Source organism: Choristoneura fumiferana, chromosome 15, assembly GCF_025370935.1.
Source record: "Choristoneura fumiferana chromosome 15, NRCan_CFum_1, whole genome shotgun sequence".
In the NCBI taxonomy this organism is placed as follows: domain Eukaryota; kingdom Metazoa; phylum Arthropoda; class Insecta; order Lepidoptera; family Tortricidae; genus Choristoneura; species Choristoneura fumiferana.
In genome coordinates this window covers 9,278,539-9,293,128 of record NC_133486.1, presented here as the reverse complement: position 1 = coordinate 9,293,128, position 14,590 = coordinate 9,278,539, and the positions used below count along the sequence as shown (strand labels likewise).

General features: G+C 37.5%; 1 protein-coding gene across 2 annotated transcripts in view; it reads left to right on the top strand.

The window, feature by feature from the left end:
• The window catches only part of LOC141435734 (uncharacterized), a 40,680-nt gene extending 33,998 nt beyond the window's left edge, over nt 1-6,682 (top strand). For both annotated transcript variants that reach the window (XM_074098501.1, XM_074098500.1), the window contains 3 exons: nt 1,270-1,361; nt 2,301-2,445; nt 3,137-6,682. In XM_074098501.1, coding sequence (XP_073954602.1) covers nt 1,270-1,361; nt 2,301-2,445; nt 3,137-3,417 — 518 coding nt within the window. In that variant the 3' untranslated portion in view covers nt 3,418-6,682. The remainder of the gene's footprint in view (nt 1-1,269; nt 1,362-2,300; nt 2,446-3,136) is intronic.
• The last annotated feature ends 7,908 nt before the right edge of the window (nt 6,683-14,590 follow it).

The window sequence follows — 14,590 nt, the reverse complement described above, 5'->3', positions numbered from 1 at the left end:
AACAGTGGCGCCATCTAGAAAGACAAAAAACGATAGCCCTCATTAAAATTGATTGTAAAGCTGTTTATTCACATTTGCACGAATACGCGAACTAACTAAACTTTGCACAGGTCGATATCCTCTCTCTTTTTAATTACTTTCAACTGACCAATTTGTGCAGCGGGTAACTTAGCAAGCAAGCTGTGTATGAGTTTGTGGGTTCTATCCCTATGTTAGTTTGCATGCAAATATTCGTGGAAATAACGAATGATAGCGCTCATGGGAAGAATCGGAATAGTCGTATTAGGAGTTTTAAAACATTCGGAATTATAAAAATCGGTATTTTGAAATTCGTGACTGCGACTTTCGGAATTTAGTTTTTCGTATTTATGTAGTGATGATGGTGTGATGTGGTGATGATGTTATCCGCAGTAGAACTAAGGTTACCGACATAGCCCGAAGAATTGCGAAACTAAAGTGGCAGTGGGCGGGGCACATTGCTCGCAGGACGGATGGCCGATGGAGCCAGAAGGTTCTCGAATGGCGTCCGCGGACCGGGAGACGAGCTGTCGGTAGGCCTCCAACAAGATGGAGCGACGACTTGATTAAGATCGCGGGATCGCGGTGGATGCGGAAAGCACAAGACCGGTCTGAGTGGAGAGCCTTGGGGGAGGCCTATGTCCAGCAGTGGACGTCTTTCGGCTGACATGATGATGATGATGATGATTTATGTAGTGAAGGTACCCGATGGATGTGCAGTCTATGAATGAGATAGAATTGGTAGTCTTATAGGCGGGAAATTACCTGTACCTAATTAATGAGCTTTTTATGACAGTGACACATAATACTAAAGTCTAGAAAGTTAAGGCATCAAGCTCACGTAATCTTACATCACAGCCTATACTGGTGACTAACCTTTTGGTATTCTCAGTACTACCTATAAGAGTTTCTTTTCCTTACTCACGACACGACACAGTACTGTTTATACCTACTTTATATTTCAGTATTGATAGGGAGGGTTCCCTGTGAATATTTCTTCGTCTGAATGACCTCAGGCCTTACCTATCGTGTAACGCGCGGGCGCTTGTGATATCATATCTTGTGATATAGATCATAACACCATCTCTTTCTATCCTCGAAAGTATACCGCGTGGCAGAAAGATGTATTAAAATAAAAACTATCATGTCTCCGGCCGGTTTCATTAGACAATAAGTTTTAAAGGTAAAATCCGAACAAAGTGTTAATAGTAATTTTCGAGAGTTTTTTTTTATTGGCATTTTTAATTCCAGCGTTGCTGTCCATAGCAGCAGCCGGTCTCTTCGCGGTCCAGGGCGATGACCGAGGTTTTTACGTCACGAGAGGGGAGGCTTTTTATGTCCAGGTAACCCATTATGGACCAAGAGCCCGCGATAACCAGACCTTCGTTATATAGTATAAAGCAGTGGTGGGCAAACTTTCTTCATGAGGGGCCAGAAAGTTACAGATATTTCAGAGGAGGGCCAGGATTACACCGTTCTACATATTTCATACTTTTTTATATTTTTGCCAAATAATGATATTACTTTATGATCGCGGGCCATATAGGTAGGTACTATTCACTTCGAAGGAACGTCGGCGGGCCGGATTAAACCTCTTCGCGGGCCGGAGTTGGCCCGCGGGCCGTACTTTGCCCATCACTGGTATAAAGGCCTTTATATTATAACGATGGTCTGGCAGCCGCAGGCTCTGGCTCTATGATTATCACAGATATCACAACTGTTTTGTCATTTACTTGTTCGCGATGTTATTTAGTGGGTTCAATTCCCGGTTCAGACAGGGAATAAATAAAGATTCTTTGAATGTAGTTTCAATGTTTTCAAAATCAAAATAAAGTCTTCTTTCAGCCATCTATCTTGAATATTTAAGATACTTGTACACCCTGTATCTATTTTATTTAGCAATATAGGCGGTCTCGTTTTTAGCTCGCGCGACATACCTATCTGTTCGTTTTATTGTTGCTGTTGCTTCTGTGCCTACACTCCAGCAGAGAGTAATAGGATAACCTTAACCAACAAAAAGTTGGAAAACCCCGACATTGTCACTTCAAAGTTCAATATCTCAAAAACGGCTGAACCGATTTTGATAAAACATGTCTAAGAACCATCGCTAGTAACCCTGCTTTCAAATAAAAAAATCCGCATTCAAATCTGTTTACCCGTTTAAGAGCTACGGTGCCACAGACACACATAGCGGTTAAACTTATAACATCCCACTTTTTGCGTCGGGGGTTAAAAACAGAAGCAGAACGTTTGCATATTAAAATTTATTCATGTCATTTCAGATAGTATGCATAGTGATAAACTCGTTGCTGTTCATAATGTCGGTGTACGACGCTCTGTTCTCGCGGCGCTCCGGCGGCGACCCCACCGACCCGCTCGGGGACAATGCGACCACCATCAACAACCCCGGCTTCAAAGAGGGCCGTGGTACGTTACCATCATCAGCATTTCTACTTATATACATCCCTATGCAGGGCACAGGCCTCCTCTCAGATTGAGAGAGCTTCGGCCGTAGTACCCACGCAGGCCCAGTGTGGATGGAAATTTCACACACACCATTGAATATTAATCAACAATATTATCTTTGCAGGTGTGTGCAGGTTTCCTCACAAAATTTTCCTTTACCATGAAGCATATTGTAAATTTGAAATGTAATTTCAAAGTTATTGTAACTTAAATTAGCTCTAAAAGCGAGAAAAAAATGTGTAACAAACATTTTAACCGACTCCAATTAAAAACATGAAAATAATCTTCTAACATTTTTAAGTCTGTGCCCTCAGCACGAGCCAGCAAGAGTAGACCTGTAGTTGTCTACCTCACCTACATACTTTTTATTAGACTTCTATCACTCATTCCTACTGGCTCGTGTTAAGGGACCGACTTATACAGTCGAGGGTATAAATATCTATACAACCACAGCGTCAAATAAATATATACATCAACCTTATGGTAAGTGGTGAAAAAGTGTATAGATGTTATTGGTGCCTTGGAAACGTACATATATTTATGCGCTTGACTGTACTCGTAGAAAATATTACCGTGTTTTTTTGGATCCAACCAACGTTATGAAGAAAAAAATTAACGCACGTTAATTAACAGAACATTCTCCTAATTCCAGGTATATCAATGACAGACGCATCTGGCAAGCCGTACAGCACGAACGGCCACGGCAGCGTGGCTTCAATGAACACGACAGCCACGACGCTCACAGGCATGTCCGACGCTAGCACAATCACCAGGTCACCCCTCCGCTCCTCACTGAAGAAACCGCGCCCCAGGGAGGGCGAACCAGGAGGCTTGGGCATACACAACCCCGGCTACTCCGGGCACTCACCTACCCTCAATAGAAACGGCAGTCAGAAGAAAGTGCGTATACAGACGCACAGCACAGAGGTGTAGCAGTGCTTAGAACAATTAAACTAAAATTTTCGAGTTGTTTTTCCGTTCGTCCGTTTTGAAGTTTAGTTCGAACACGATGTGGAAACTAAAGCGGTGTTAGTTAACCGCGATTATGAACGTCTGTGAATCTCATCTAACACACTTTTGACAACTCTCATCTCTGTAAAATGTTTATTTTTTAACACTAGTGTAAATCCAGAAAGTTAAGTTGGAAACTACGACTACGTAGTCAATTTGAAGCGCTCTTACAATCTCTTATTTTACTTCTCTTCGTAGAATATATTTCTTCGCGTATTCTTCTTCGTGTATGACGTCCGATGACAATTTATTTATTTTCAACACAAACTTATGTATAGATTAGACTTGCTGGGTTGTGCTGCGAGGAATTTGTTTATCATGAACCAATAGAAACGCTTCATTAACCTATCCTCGGTCCGTTGCGCTGTTTCCACTAGAGCAGTTTCTATTGGTTCATGTCATGACAAACACATTCCTCGTAACGCTTCCTGGCACATCTTTGGTGGAAGTGCAGCCTTACGGTTGGTACCCCATGGTTGTGTTAAATGACACCTCTGTCAAAATGTGAGTTAGAAGAAATCTTTAGGATGGTTCACAGCGATTAACGTAAGCACTGAAAATGTATGAATATGCGAACATTAATTTAAGAGAAATGTGTTAAGTAGGTAAATTGAGTAGAAACAAAAGGCACGTTAAAGTGACCGTAAGCGACGAAATAAATTGCTAAAACTAACTATGTCCATAAAACATCGCTATTTATGTCCGATTTTTTAACATGGTTACATGTTTTAAACTTTAGCCAGTTATGCTATGAGCAGAAACTTATTCTGTGCTATATAAAGTTGTTAACTTTTGATGCATTTTAACAAAGAATTTGTCTTAGCTCTCATAATCTATATAGGGAACATAGTCATTTTATATTATTATAGATGTTAAAACAAGATGATAATGTAATGTGAATCTCGCAAATAATGACCAATTTTAAAAAACTAAACAAACATAAAAGACCTTTTTCAAATATGTACAGAAAAACATAGAAATGTGTTTTCGAGAACTAAGAAATCACGAAATGCCTTATTTATCTTGAAATAAATAAATTAGTAACAATGATTACTATCCGGTCTGTTATGCAAAATATTTGCAGCTGTGTCACATTTACTTGCTGTAAGATTTACAATATCTAAAATATGGATGTTTACAATGTGTCACTTTACTTATCTGACTGGAGTAAAGTGTTAACATACATGTAATTGGTAGCGCATTTAGTAGATAGTGATTGTTTTGTTTATATTTATGTAAATTTGACTTGGAACAATGAAAAAAATCATTGAGATGAAAATCTCAGTTGGTTGGTTTTGAAGAGGTTAGTTTGATGTGTCAAATAATATAAATTTATAAACATTGCGCACCTCTTTTGTTACATTAATAGTTATATTTTAGCATCTTTAAAGTAATTATGAGTCTCTTACACATCTCAGAACACAATTTTAGATTACTTATTATTTACATTATTATTATTAGATCGCGGCAAGTCCAACTAGTTTGGAATTTTAATTAAAAGTATTTAATTTTTATTTTACATTTTTACATTAAAATCACATGTATATTGTCTATGAACCAAGTTCTTTATCCATAAATATTATTCTACACATGTAAATATTACTATAATAACCAGCACAAAGTGTTGATACGAGAGAATGTTTTATACATATAAAGCTTGTTGTATATTTGTATGCAATTCATTTTATATTTACATTTTAATATTAAGTTTAGTTGCAATATGATAAACATGACTACTTATAAATTAGTTCTAAGTTACACAGTATTGTAAATATACATTCCTAAAATTAAATAAACCCACCAGGCTTGTTACAAGACCATCACATTATTAATATAGGATACTAAAGTTTTGTTTCAAGTTGTTATAAAACTCGAAAACCTTTTAGAGCTTGGCTGCGATCTGGTTATGTCAAATATGACCAATTTTATTACTATGTACTTATACTGTTCGGTGGAATTCAAAAGTTTGATTTTTTTTGTGGACATAAAGCTTGTGTCTCTTTCAAATCAGTTATGTGCGAAAAGAATGCACGCTTTATCTCCGTGTTAAATGCTTCAGAGCATGTGGTCGTATTGTCTAACGTTCTGACGTTCGCGATCGCGTTCACCGTCTTTCTGTCCTCATCTCATACCGTGTGACAGAAAGAATTGGTGAAAACGAGTGTGATTTCAACTATGTCAGACAATAAGGCCCTATCAACGCAGTGTCAGTCAAAACTGTTGAAAAAAGGATTTTTATTCAGTTTACCATGAAGGATTATCGTTGAAAAGATTTAATTGACTAAAGCCAAGTTTCAAAGTCTGATAACGTACCAGCCACGTGGCCAAGTAGTAGATGACCAATTTCTACAATTTTCTAACAAAAATGTGCCTTAGGTACCTACTATAATGTTTGTGAAACGTGCCTTGCGTCCGTCGCCTTATCCTTAGTCGTTATTACCTTGCAATGTAAAACTGGGTCAACAATAGGGTTGCTAACCATAAACAGAATATTGTACCTATTTTTTGTCACATAGATGTTAATCTATAAAACTGAGTATATACTAAATTTATTTATTGAGTATACTATTTTTTATAAGCCGTTACTCATATTTTTCCTTCGTTAAAATCATAATAATACTCTATCTTTCAAAAAAAAGTAGCAACCCTAAGTAAAAGTGAATTATTCCAAAACATTATCCAGAAACACGCTAAATAGAAGTTATTGTCTATAATCAGTAAACAGCCATTGAAATGAAACGTGAGCAAAACTATGTATTGTTGTGTTTTGTAGAGAAAACAAGCACAGTAGACCCAGATTTACAACTTATAAAAGTAAAATCTGTCAGTAATATAATTTAGGTATTATGTTTCTTTATCCGTCCAAACTCTGGTCTTAAGATTAGTTGATATTACTAATACAATATTATATTTAGTTGTAAGTATGAAACAAATGGAATCAAATTGTTTATTATTGTTAAATTTGTTGTTGGAATTCATAGAAAGGTTTTTTTATATGGTATTATGATTGCATTTCAATTTTAATACAGTTTCGTGATTCAAAATTTACAGTATATCACGTGTTCTAAAGTTGCAAATGAAAATATTTTAATTTCATAATGTCTTGTATTAATATTTTTAATAACTCAAGTTTTGGTGTAACATGTTATTTGATATGATTTGACAATTAAAACTTGATCCTCCTAAAGAAGTTCTTTTTTTATTAAACCAAAAATGTAATCCCTATTTTTTTGGTTGAGTCGCCTAGAGCCAAAGACTAGGTCTGTGCTTTTATTATTTGATTTTAGTTAATGAGATGGCGGCGTGCAGTCTGCAAAAATACATTATGGACGACGGTAATGCTGGACTCTTACTGTCTAAGAAACCCAGCTGCACGTCCCCAAATCCCTGGAGAATTGAATCCATTTCAGAGTATATTATTTGTCCATAAACGTCTTGTTTTTAGTTAGAACAAATACGTAATTTGGTCACTGAGATTGAACTTCTAAACTTATCACTGTGAAAGACCAAAGAACACACAAGATAACAAGGGAGCGCTAGGTGTGCTATAACTCTCGACAGGGTGGTTGTCGGTCGAGGATCGGTAGTGAACCTTCATGACGACTTTCATGGGATGTGTGGTGGTTGCCCCTTGCCTAGTCCGGGGCTTTTAGTTGGGAATAGAGAGCGCTGCTGCCCACTGTCACATCAAGTCGGGCAGGATTGCTACAGCTGCATAAAATCGTGTTTTCATTTGGCTTCCACAATTACGATTGGTTTTTTGGAATCTTTTTGTATTTTTCATTTCAATTTCAAATTTTTACTTTTACGGTCATCCCATAAAACCTAAATTGAAAATACAAACTGAAATATAGATGCACAGAAAAACCAGAAAAATAAGACCATCACTGAGAATCGAACCCAGGTCCTCGGTATTCCGTACCGCGTGCTATACCGCTACACCACTGATGGTCAAAATAAGACCATCACTGGAATACCGAGGACCTGGGTTCGATTCCCAGTGATGGTCTTATTTTTCTGGTTTTTCTGTGCATCTATATTTCAGTTTGTATTTTCAATTTCCACAATTACGTTAATTTTCTCTAGAAAAGCACAAAATAAAAACTTAAGAGTAGGTAGGTACGTTACATTTGAAATTTAACGCGTAATGCATTTTTTTTAATGCATAGTGTAGTGTAAACAATGACGATATACGAATGTACACCGTCAGCTTCTATCATCATCATCTCACTCATATAGGAGACACTGCAGAAGCTGTAGAGCACAGGCCTATTCTAAAAGCGCTTCCTTGGGCCATAAATTCCACGCAGGGACAGTGCGAATCAGTAACTTCAAACACCATTGAATTTCTTCGCAAATGTTTGTAGGTTTTCTCAGGATATATTCTATCTACGTAAAACTCAAGGAAACTTTTAAATTTTTAAATGTATTATCGCATATAATAAATTCCGAAAAACTCAAGCCCGGGTTCGAATACACGACCGACTCTGTGCTTGATCTTTTATCAGCGATGCGATATATAATTTTAGTTTAACTATAAAAATATTTAATATGCATTTTCATGCAGTCTCATTAGATAAAAATAGAATTGAATTGACGAACTTCAGAACAATGGACAACAAGGAAGAACAATGGACAAGAGGCTGCATAGACTTGATAGCTTTGCCTTTTCTACACAGTAGGAAAAAAATAGACTTTTGAAATAGTGTTGCTATTGCTAAAACGACAGACAAATGTTGTCAAATTCACAGCCACACGACACTATAATACAGCAAAACCTTTGCTTTAAAAAAAAAAAATTGATATAATATTACCTATATTATGGCATCCTACGGACATTTAAAAACATTTAAATCGTGTCGTGCGGTCCCTCTGGCAGGCTACTCCGAAACTCGAAACTCGAAGTTCGTGTCGTGCGGTCCCTCTCGCTCTCGTATCAAACAGTGTAAGTGTCAGAGGGACCGCACGACACGAACTTCGAGTTTCGTAGTAGCCCTGCAGCGACGAGATGGCTTCTTGCAGGAAAGGAATGGTCTTAGTCGTGGAAGCTGATTTCTTAATCTCATTTAGTAGCAGTCATGGTAGTGGTACAAATAAAATAAATTAGTGAATGAAAAAAATAAATAACACTGTTTTTGCTGAAATTGAAGAGGTTTCCTTTTTCCAGCGATAAAGCTCAACATTTTCGGCTTTATCGTTAAATGTCACGTGGCCAGATTTGACATTGGAAACGAGCGTCGAGCGACTGCATGTGGTCTCACCTTAAGCCAATTTTGTAAAAATTAGCTATTTTTATCACCATGTCTAGCTTATTTACTAGACTTTAAAGAACAACACTGCCTAGCGTGGTCCCAGCAAGGCTACTACGAAACGCGAAGTTCGTATCGTACCGTCCCTCTCGCTCTCGTGTTAAATAGTATAAGTGTCAGAGAGACCGCATGACGCGAACTTCGAGTTTAGAGTTTTGTAGTAGCCCTGCAGGTCCCCGCCGTCCGGCCCGCTATCGGTCGGTATCATATCACCGCTTTTTTTCTCTGTCTGTTGTCATCACTGTCATGCACATATCATGTCAAGCCATTCGTCCATAGTCAGTCCATCCATACTCTATACTGTCGTTCTCGAGCTTGTTCTCGAATTTTCCTTTTTTTTGGGGCTCCAACAAAACAAAACAAGGATTATTAATTCCTAGTAATTTCTTTTTGTTAGGTTATTTCCCTAAAATTCATCCGAGTTAGTTGTCGATAAATTTGTGGCGTACTGCTTTAGACAAGTGTTGTTGTATTGTAGTTTAGTTTTTGTTTTTGTTCTATCATGGCGAACGACATGTTTTGTCTTAAAAATGTGTGTTTCAAAAGTGTCTCACTAACCCAAGTATGGTGTTTGAATCGTTCCTGCGTTGGCTGACTCGAGTGATTGAAATATTCCGGAAAAAATTATGAAATCCATGGACGTGTCCGTTGAAAATTGACACAAGTCTACAAATGTAGTTTCAAAGTGAAATAATAGCCCCTCGGGTAGCTCATTAAAGCAATGTCAATAAGGCATGCCCTATTTTGTATAGACAAAATCTTGCTAAATTGGGTTAAAAGGGACTAAAGCATCCCACCATCGCCTTTTTGGACTGCTCCTGTGTCAGAGTGCACGGATTGAATCCAAGCTTGCAACTTACTAGTTTTTAACTGATAATTTCTAACCTAATGATCAATCCATTTATATTGTTGTTAAATAAATGCTGCGGCTGCCCAAACTTCCTTGTCCGTTGTTTTTTATTTATTTGGTCATAACTGATCCATTCCATATTTATCTAAAACAAGAGGCTGTTTATGTGCCATATCTCACATAGATTTTGATAATTTTTGAAGTCATGATCAACATTCATGGCCAATTCTTTGTTGGAAAAAATTTGTAACAAGCATGGTTTTTTCATGGATTCAAGTATTCTGTTTTGACAAATGATTTATGCTGTTTGAAATTAAAATTGCCATTCATTGGCAACTGAAACTCTGATGAACCTTCCTTTTTTTTCCTAGGTTATGTCTAAATGAATGGTCTGTTCCCTACTTATGTACTTATCCACTTTTTCATACTAGTTGCATAGAAAAGTGGATAACTACTTATGTTAGGGCCCCGACTGTACATGTACAGTGAAAATCTGTTATAACAACATTGAATGAACTTCCCTAACTCACATGCACAATTAATCACCCACTCATTTTTAATTATCCATTAATCCATTAATTAAGCCATTCTCCCAGATAAAATAGAGCTGGGTTGGTTGCATGTGGCTACTTCGATGGAGTAGGAAGATGAGGTACAAGGCTATGTCATCAGCATATTGTAATATGTTGTAGAAAGGGGAAACTGCCTCTTCTAGATCATGAGAGTATAGGTTAATGAATAAAAGGCTATGAATGTTTTCTGTTTACCATTTAGGTATCTATACTGTATTGGTTGCCAAGTATCAATACTTAATCATATTGTATTGTTTTTGTAAAATTTAGAGTATAAATCGGTATTTTTTATTGATAAGTAAGAATTCATGCAAAAAAGTTTGTTTTAAAGTGTTTCCCAAAAATATGTTTTTTTCCAAGCGATTTCTGGAAGTAGTGACTGTTGCGCCAGCTTTAGAAAATAGCCTTTCGCAAGGTGCACTACGTTCATATGCGTTGCGTTCAATGGCGTAGGCCAAGCCATCATGTGAAATGAATCTTTACAAAGATGTTGTTTTGTTTCTGAATGAGAAAGTGAGATTTTATTTATTTTTGTGTTAAAATTACTTTTTTAATAGAACAAAATCGACACATTCCTGAAACTTTCTTTTTTAATTAGACAATGTTTGTAATCATGAATCTGTAACCGTCTTTCGCCTTAGCTGCTACATAGTTATCAACATTTAAGGCTTAAATTTCGGTTCATAAGCTGGTAAGCTTACCTAGCTGCTAGCTGCTACTAGCTGGTAGCTGGTAAATAAATAGGTATATTATAGGTATATTTTGTTCTATTAAACAAGTAATTTTAACACAAAAATAAATAAAATCTCACTTTCTCATTCAGAATAGCCATAAACATGTCTTTCCGCATCAGAACTGTCGATCCCAGTGACAAGTTTCTACTTCGTCGTCGTTTGTTGGGTGATTTTATGGTGTTAGTTTCCATCTCAGAAGGCCCTTGCTTAAATATTTTCGTTACATTTCATCTACTTACTGATGTTAATCTCCGACGCAACAAGTTCTTGCACTCGAGTCACGGGAAGAAGTGGCCCTTCGTTTTTAGACTCGTGCTCAAAATAACTATATAAGGGAGTAAAAGAAACGTTACTTCGCATGAAACGAAAACAATACAATTGAGTCTAATGTTTTTATTGCTCATTTTCAAACTCCCGGAATACTTTTTGTGGTAAAATACTAAATGATCGTAATATCGATAGTATAGGTAAAAAAACTTAGTATTTAGTAGTAAAAGACGCGAAATGCCTGCCATTGTATAGAATACAAGCGACGCACTTTGTCTCTGTACCTATTAAGTAGTTAAGAGTTTAGTTTAATGCCTCAGCCTCAGTGTTATTTTTCACTGTTTCGAATGCAGCTATAATTGTGCTTCGCAGTTCAGCTTATACTTGAATGAAAGTCCGGTGGCGTCAAATCATGTGATCGTCTCGGGTCGGTCGACCTGTAAGGTCGCTCTGCGGCCGACTCAACGCCGCCCGTACTTGTTCATCCGAGTGCCTCCTGCCTGTAAATTTTTTATAAGCAATGCTTACAAATATACTCAGCGCACAGTGTGTTTTTTGACCCCAAAAAGTGACATTCTGCTTTTATCAGTAATATCGAAAGTTTAACTCATTACTAATGTAAGAGTAAAACACCCAGGTGACAAAAGGCCATAGTTTTTTTTAAACAAAATTTTTAGAAAAGTCGACCTTGACCTGGGTCAAACTACAAATTTATTATTATTTCAACAAAAGTACACACTTAGCTTCACTCTGTATAGCAGGTAGATACGATGATGTATGGCGGACAATATTGCACACTTAGTTACTTGAAAGAACTTATAGACACGACAATATATACATTTTTTAATTTTAAGTAATTACTTTTTTATTCTTTTCCCACGCCGAAGTAGTCTCTGCTTAGGTCAGATAGATTCCTTGAAATGAGCTCTATCACCCATATTTTTTTTCTATTCTAACTCCGCGGGAATTTCGAGAAATATTTTTTTTAAAGTTAAGGTCAATATTCAAATTTAGGGTTGTCACAGAAAGGTCAAAAATATTTTTATTTAAGAAATTAAATAAAAATATCGCGTCCAATTGGTTTCTCTGGAGATCAATGCGGGAGGCCTTTGTTCAGCAGTGGACGTCCTGTGGCTGATGTGATAATAATGAATTTTCTAACTTTGTTTTATTTGTCTTCGGTATTGTCAATTACATTACTCTCAGTACTCAAGAATAGTGTTTCCTCGTCACCTTCTAAGATTAATGAAGACTCTTGATCATCAGGAGTAATATTTCCGTCATCAGCATTTATATAGTCGTTAAAAGGCTTCAGCATATTCACCACAGTTACTGGCAGTGGGAGTCGCTTTGAAAATCTTTGACGGCGGTGTACCAACATGAGGGTTGGCGCCCTCATGCCCCTCTAGCATTAAGTCCGCCGGTCGAGGCCCGGACGAACATCCCTCAGCAGGTTGGGTAAGCCCCTGCTCCGGCAAAGCGGCGCCATGGGTCTGTAACGGCTCCATGGTGCCTCACCCCCGTTTCTCCAGGTTGCGTGTCTTAGCACGGGGTTTAGCTAAAGCCTAACGAGGGTGGCCTTCCCGTGCTACACACAACCTTTCATCGAAAAAATATTTTTATAGATACGCTACTTAAAAGAAATCTGACGTTACAAATTCGTACTATAAAAAATATTACACCAAGTCTAGAAAACTAACATCATAAAATTATTATTATTAGACAGACAGACAGACAACGGAGGCATAATATTCAAAATGTCCCGTTAGCATCCTTTGGGCACCGAACCCTGAAAAGGTGGAATTATGTAAGGTCAATTTTTGTGACAACCCTAACATATTTTGAAAAAAGTATTTTTCTCGAAATTCCCACGGAGTTAGAATAGAAAAAAAATATGGGTGATAGAGCTCATTTCAAGGAATCTATCTGACCTAAGCAGAGACTCTACTTGCGTGAGAAAAGAATAAAAAAATAATTACTTAAAATTAAAAAATGTATATACTGTCGTGTCTATAAGTTCTTTCAAGTAACTAAGTGTGCAATATTGTTCGCCATACATCATCGTATCTACCTGCTATACAGAGTGAAGCTAAGTGTGTACTTTTGTTGAAATAATAATAAATTTGTAGTTTGACCCAGGTCAAGGTCGACTTTTCTAAATATTTTATTAAAAAAAAAACTATGGCCTTTGGTCACCTGGATGTTTTACTCTTACATTAGTAATGAGTTCAACTTTCGATATTACTGATAAAAGCACAATGTCACTTTTTGGGGTCAAAAAACACACTGTGCAGCGGCACAAAATTTGGCCCACTCTACATACAAAATTACCAGACATATATTTGAGGGCCAGATTTTTTGCCGCTCAGTATATAATGATTTACTTGTTGAGAGGAGACAGTTCCATTGTACTGCTCGCAACGCTCACAAGTAAGGTTGTGCTAAAAAAGAACAACTAGTGCGTATTCGTAGGTTACCTAATTGTTTCATGGCGCCTAACAGGAAATTTCTCCGTCATATATTTTTTTTTATGCAGAGAAAATGTGCATTTATTGATGTAAGAAGTGATAATAACAATACATTAGAAATCAATACAATATATTATTTTTGACCAATGTGTGGGAGGGCAGCGCCGTCGTCAAACCCAAGCCACCTGACAGGGGGCTTAAACCGGTGTCGTGTGCCGGGGATGCACATGTTGGTGGCACGTATGATGGCAACACTTATCCTGGCTCTAAGCCAGCCCAGTGTTGTGGTCAGGGAGCGATTCCATTGTTCTGAAATTGCTTCTTCTAAGTGTTTGACGAATGAGGACATTTGGGGTGCAAACACACCATCGACGGATGTTACCCAGTGGAGTGAAGGTTGCATGTCGCATGTTATATGTTCATACTATCAGCATCTTGACAGTCACAAAGGATTCTAGCTGAATCTAACAAAAGCTTAAGTAGAGATGTGTTCTTTTCTTGTCCTTATTTGACATAAGGAGCGTCATGGGTTATGGCCTCGCCCAGGCAACTGATAGCAGAGGTAAGTTGTTTTGGTTTATTCACGATGTAGTTGGAATTACTGCAAAGCAAATGAGCCGGAGCGCCATCGTGCTGGTAGTACATATGTCTTGCACTTTGTAATAAAATAAGTAATAGTACTTGTACTAAGTATTACTTATTCTGTGGTAATAGTGACTGTTCACGCCACAGAAATAGAAATTCAAGCAGTCGCAACATTATGCTGAGTGGGCCCCAATGTATACTATTCCATGTTTTTTTTAATCTCTCTCTCTCTATCTCTCCCGCTGTCCATATCTCAGTGATTGATACTCGCCCTGAGCCCTCTGAGCCCTTGCACTACCTGGTGGTCGTG